Below are 6,000 nucleotides of genomic sequence, written 5' to 3' on the forward strand. Positions count from 1 at the left end.
AATGTAGTTTTTCTATTTACCTGATTTTCAACTTATTTTATTTTTTGAGGCAGAATCTCTCACTGACCTTCACTCATTCTGTTGAGATTCCTAACTAGTGAATTCCAGAAACAATAAAAAATAAATAAAAGAAAAAAAAAACTTTGTCACCCCTAAAGGAGATTTATCAAATGTTTCACTCTTACATTTCTATATCTCTAGAAATTGCACTGTATTTAGAAAGTCCTTTTAAAATTTCAGATAGAACATATAACTAATTTTCTTTCTTTATCTTTTTTGAGACAGGGTCTCTGTGTGTAACCCTGGCTGTCTTGGAACTCACTCTGTAGACTAGGCATGCTTCAAACACACAGAGATCCACTTTCCTCTACCTTCTGATTACTGGGTGCTATGTAAGGCATGGATCACTGGTGCCAAGCCCCTTTCTTCTTCCTTCCTTCCTTCCTTCCTTCCATCCTTCCTTCCTTCCTTCCTTCCTTCCTTCCTTTCTTTCTTCCTTCCTTCCTTCCTTTCTGACATGGTTTCCCCCACCTGCTGAGGCTGTCTTAGAATTGACCATGCTTCTGCCTCAGCCTCCCAAGTGTTGTAACAACAGGTGTATGTCATCTTTGTTATCCAAATTATTTTGTAATGTTGTCATGGAACTGGATTCTAAAAGGACTGGACTTCATGCTATTAATCACGCAAAACCTAAATAGGGCATCCTAACCCTGTGCTTGTCAGCTGAGGTTCATTTTTTATCCCAGGGGACAATAGGCCATGATTGAGATATTTTTGGTGGACACAACCAGGAGCTTGGTTGTGTAGACAGAGGCTACATGATGCTCCTATACTCCCTGCAGTGTTCAATTCCCATAACCTACCTAGAGGCTCACAACACCATTCTTTAACTCCAGTTCCAGAAGATCTGATACCTCTTCTGATCTCCGTGAGCATGACATGCATGTAGTGTGAACACAGATGAAGGCAAACACATACCTTATGAGCAAGCCAAGCAGTTCTTTGGCATGTGTCCAAAGTTCTTGACATCTTACTCCAGATACTTGTTTAGTCTTGTTCATTGCCACTCTGTTCACATAGACTAGGAAAAGGAAATAACCTAAGTAGTTTTCAACTAATGTATGGATAATGAGAATGCAGTACATATACACTGTGGAATACTATTCATCAGTAAAGAAAATGAAATCTAGAGGCAAAGAGATGGAGCTAGAAAATTTTATATTAAGTGAATTAACCCAGGCACAGAAAGTCAAATGGCACATTTGTTCTCATTCTTCTGTGATTCCTACCTCCAAAACTTCAGATGTGAATATGAAACCTGGTTGTGGTGGTACATTCCCATAGGATTTGCTAACGGAGGCAGAGGCAGGAGGATGTGGAGTTTGAGGCTGGCCTAGGAGGCTTGCTAAGGAGAAGCTTTGGCCGGGGCCCAGCCACAAACAGTGGCAGTGGGACCATGGAGGCAGCATCTGCTGCTCTGAGTTGCTGGTTGCTTCTCATCGTGTTGGTGACTGTGGTGAACTCTGCTACCTGGGATGAATGGTTTACTGCTGTTTGTTCAGAGAAGAATTGCCAGGACCATTGTGTTACAAGAAAGCATCAGCAAAGTCAGTTTGGAAAAATTTGGCAAGTCAAATGGTGGGGAGAAATGGCTGTGAAGATATTGTCTTCTAGCGTAGAACATTCATGGTTCCGAGAGACAGACATTTATCAGACTGTGATTACTCCAAACCACAGAGACGGCACACACACACACACACACACACACACACACACACACACAAATTCTGTACAGAACCATGACCATACCTAAAAGCAACTTTGAAATCTTCAAAACAATGATGGCACCCCACAACAATGATTCCATATGGACTATGGTAAAGCCATTAAGCTGATTAACACCACAGAAAGATCGACTTTGGACTACAAACTGTTCAGGACAATTTTGAGATGGCTAGCTGAGATGATCCAGCCTGACAGACTACTTGAACAAGGACTTGAAACAAGCCCTGTACTTTTTCATTATGCAGTAACTGGAAAAATGATACAGGACTTGACAATTAACCACAAAATTTTTTTTCAGGATTCCCTAAAGATGTCTTCACCCCCCAGAAAGCAGGAAGTAATTTTAAGAAAATGATGCCCACATTCCTAAGATTTGGGATGGGAGGTTTTTGGTTGTTTAATGAGTTATGGATATTGTCATTGCTTATGATGGTTGGTTACAAGTTGTTAATTGTTAATGGTCAGGAAAAAAGCTGAACAAGGAGATTAGATTTAGAGTTTTTGTTTAAAAAAAAAGAAAAAAGGAGAATATAGATATGTGGTAGATCATTTAATCTACTCTGAAGAATAAAAAGATTTTCTCAAGACACAAGTTGTTTGATAATAGTGTGTTTTGTGTGTGTGAATGAGAATTTGTAAATGTTGAATTCTAGGGTCTGAAAATCATTGTCAGTGCAGATCAAGCTGCAAGTATTTCTATTCTAAAACTTAAATTATAAAGCTCGTTACGTCTTTCTAACAACTAGTCTTAATGTTTATGAGCATATTTTACCTACATTACCTTTTCAGGATGTTGAGAAAGATGCATCACAAGCACAGGCTGGAGGCTGGGGGCTAGATGGTTTTGAGGAAGAGGTCTTGGTGGACTCTTTCATAGAGCAAAGGGAAGCAATGCCTTCTGGGAATTGAGCTAAGTTTTAATCTAGTCTTTAAGATTAGAAGTCAAACACAAAAATATTAAGGATATGAAAACCTAATTGATCTTTGAAGCATTGTTATGTGGAATTGACTGGGACTTTTGAGGCCTGTCTTCCAGAAAACACGGACTTGGTTTTCAGGCCTATATTAGGCCTAAACCTTGGTGCCATGTATTTGTACTTAAATAATTTCAATGGAAAGTGTCTTAGTGATTGGAACTTCTAGTGCAGTGTGGAGTTCTTCCATTTGAAAAATGTGATATTTGCATGGGATTGTTTGAATCTTGTTTTCTAGTCCCTCCCTATCACCACCCTCAGAGTCTGAAGGTAGATTTTTCTCTTGATAAAGGAACAAAAAAAGTGAACATCTTGTTTGTAAATTGGTATCTAGTAAGTAGTGGTAAACTTTAAATGGTAGAATTCTTTAAAGCCTAATTCTAGGTAGCCTTAGGAAAATGTACCTTAATTATTTTTGAACCTGTATTCACCTTGTTTTTTTTTTTCAAATATCTTAAGGTATATTTTCTTTTTCAGAGCTGCTTCTTATTTGGAGCTATTTTTTTTTTTTAAATTGAGGTGTAATTCATAAAAGGGTACATTGTTTTGATGAGACTTTTTACAACTGTGGCTGGATGTCTTTCTTTAGTCTTCCAAGAAGGGCCATTTTACTTTTTTAGAGTTACGTTTTAAAGTCATGAGTTCAACAACTTGGACTACTATGCATGTAAGTGCTAATGCAAATTAAAGCCCAACTTGACCTCCAGCAGCAGTTCATTCTATGTTGACAGTGAGAGAACACTTTGCCTGTTAGGATACTGTTACTCGTGGACTGAAATGCTGAAGAAACCCCTCCCCCTATTTTGTTTTTTGCAAAAATCAAGGTATATTCTAGGGTTTCCTGGTTGACCTCAACAGATAAACTAAGATGATAGTCTTAGTTCAGAAATGATCTGAATGTAGATTTACAGTCTACGTGTACAGCTGGCTAAGTGAGATCGCTTTCACAGTTCTGCATGTATCCCATCAGCTCCCCATTAGTCACTGAACTCTAAAAACTGGTATTGTAACATTACCACAATGTTTTGCGCCAATTTTATAAACTTTACAGTGCAATATGTGTTCCTTTTCTGAGGCAAACCAAAAGTATATTTCTCAAGGTTCTGCTGCTATCAGCAGCGTTGATGGAGGATCTTTTATACATTTGTAATAGATAGAAATAAACCAGATTGTAGTTAAAAAAAAAAAAGAAGAAGTAGAAGTGAGTGGGCTGTCCTAATTGTCTCTTCACTTATTCGCTGACTCACTTACAAGGTGAGGGGAGCTCAGCTGGCCTTGCTGTCTTCTGCCACGTTTCTTTTATTATTTAAATTTTTAATTATGTTTTTTTCATTTTACATACCAATCACTGTTCTCCCTCCCTCCCCTTGTCCTGCTTCCCCCCAAGCTCCCCTCATCCTCTCCACTGGCAATGGGACCAGAACTTATGCCGTGTACATGAACTGGCTTTATTTTTTAATTTTTTAATTCATTTTACATACCAACCACAGATCACCCTCACATCCCTCCTCCATCTCCTCGCTCCTCCCCCCCAAGACTCCCCCCATCCCCTCCTCCAAAAGGGTTAGTACTTCCATTGAGGAACAGCAAACCCTCCCCCCATCCCCTCCTCCAAAAGGGTTAGTACTTCCATTGGGGAACAGCAAACCCTCCCCCCATCCCCTCCTCCAAAAGGGTTAGTACTTCCATTCAGTTGAGGCAGGACCAAGCTTCACCCCCATGCATCAAGGGTGAGCAAACAATCCAAAGGTAAGAAATCTAGAAGCTTTTACACAATTTTTTGAACCGAGCCCTAATTCTCCTAAAAAGGGTCTCCAAAATCTGGAGTAGAATTATCATACTCCATAATGAAATGCTTGAGTTCTTCAACACGTTGCTCACCTATTTCATGCAAACTCTGCTTCATTGCAAACTGTATAGATTTTTCTAACGAACGATCCTTTTCAACCAGCCTTTCCACCACCATCCCGAAAGTTTCACAGACTTGTCGGTAAACCTTCTCAATCTCAGTGATTTTTGATGCGATCGCTTTAGAGCGAATGCTAAGCTGGCTGTCTTCACACAATTCTGGGCCAGCTGTTGTGTTTGACTCGGGTTCTTCTGTCTGGGTGATACGTAATGGTGCCTTGGATCCCGTCTCAAACTCGGAAATTTCAGCCAAGTTATTTTCTTCTGACTTCTTGGGATTTTCATTAGCCCTCTTGCTTGCAGCATCAGCCTGTTCCTTCTCAGTCAGCCGGCTGGGGCTTTTTAACACCTTGGATGAAGAACTTGAGGGCACAGTATCTCTTGATGTTTTCAAAAACTGGATGGCTCTCTCTTTACATCTTTGTCGAGACTGGTGGAAGGAGCGCATCCTGCTTCTACTGCTGAGACTGGATCCAAATCTGCTGTGTAGGGAGTCCTTCCCGCCCACACGTGATTCTCTCAAAAAAGGAGCGCCCCGTTTATGGGGAGAGCGTTGTCTTGAATAATGGGAAGAATAGAAACGTTTTCTTCTAAAGCCGTTTCTCATGGCCCTGTATTGAGGCTGTTGGCTTGTGGAATACTCATCTCTTGACCATCTGTAGCCATAATGGCCTCTTTTGTAGGGTGGGGCTCTTCTTGGATCCTGAGTAAAACAGCGGCCCTTGACCCATTCTTGGTAATCAACATGACAGTAGTATCTACTGTAGCCTCCTTCCTTGGGTTTGGCTAGCAGAGAAGATCTCTTGTCTCCCAGAGGCGGTCTCTTTGGCACAACATTGATTAATCTATGGTTGCCATCCCTGGGATGGTTCCAAGGAGGCGCTTGTTTTCCTGGAAGTCGCTTGTAGTCACACCATCCCTCAGACCACATTTCATCTGTTTTGGAAGCCACTGGACTTCTGCGAACAGAAATGCCTACTTCCCTTCCGGTTCACTTTCAATTTCCAACCACACTCATGGCTCAGCTCAAGAATCTGTTATTGTCTAAAAATTCGTCATCGGAACTCCCCAATAGGTACGTTCCACCCATGCTGCTGAAACCGCGCCAACAGCTCTCTAATTAGACTTAGGCCTACTCAACAGCACGGATATCCTGCCAGGTACTTTTAAGCTAGGAAATTAGCTGGGGCTAGTGAGGGCATGTGTCATACAGGAGAATGCAGTACCACCACTTGAATAAATCAGTACAATTCCTAAGTGAATTCCACTTACTACAAAAAAGTGTAGCTCTCACCCCTCACCAAAAAAAGCTTCTCTTTGTAACAGAGAGAGA

General features: G+C 40.8%; 1 protein-coding gene across 4 annotated transcripts; it reads right to left on the minus strand.

The window, feature by feature from the left end:
* Nucleotides 1-4,556: 4,556 nt before the first annotated feature.
* Nucleotides 4,557-5,598, minus strand: LOC143270777 (periphilin-1-like). 4 transcript variants are annotated; one of them, XM_076561882.1, is made up of 3 exons: nt 5,523-5,598; nt 5,017-5,339; nt 4,557-4,896 (listed from the first exon to the last, which is right to left on the minus strand). In XM_076561882.1, the coding sequence occupies exons 1-3, from the start codon at nt 5,596-5,598 to the stop codon at nt 4,561-4,563; spliced, it is 735 nt and encodes a 244-aa protein (XP_076417997.1). In that variant the 3' UTR covers nt 4,557-4,560. The 4 variants fall into 4 exon arrangements, with proteins under 4 accessions (XP_076417997.1, XP_076417996.1, XP_076417995.1 ...); XM_076561881.1 differs by having other exon boundaries at nt 4,557-5,339; XM_076561880.1 differs by having other exon boundaries at nt 5,017-5,598.
* Nucleotides 5,599-6,000: the final 402 nt, after the last annotated feature.

Source organism: Peromyscus maniculatus, chromosome X (genome assembly GCF_049852395.1).
Source record: "Peromyscus maniculatus bairdii isolate BWxNUB_F1_BW_parent chromosome X, HU_Pman_BW_mat_3.1, whole genome shotgun sequence".
NCBI classification, from domain to species: Eukaryota; Metazoa; Chordata; class Mammalia; order Rodentia; family Cricetidae; genus Peromyscus; species Peromyscus maniculatus.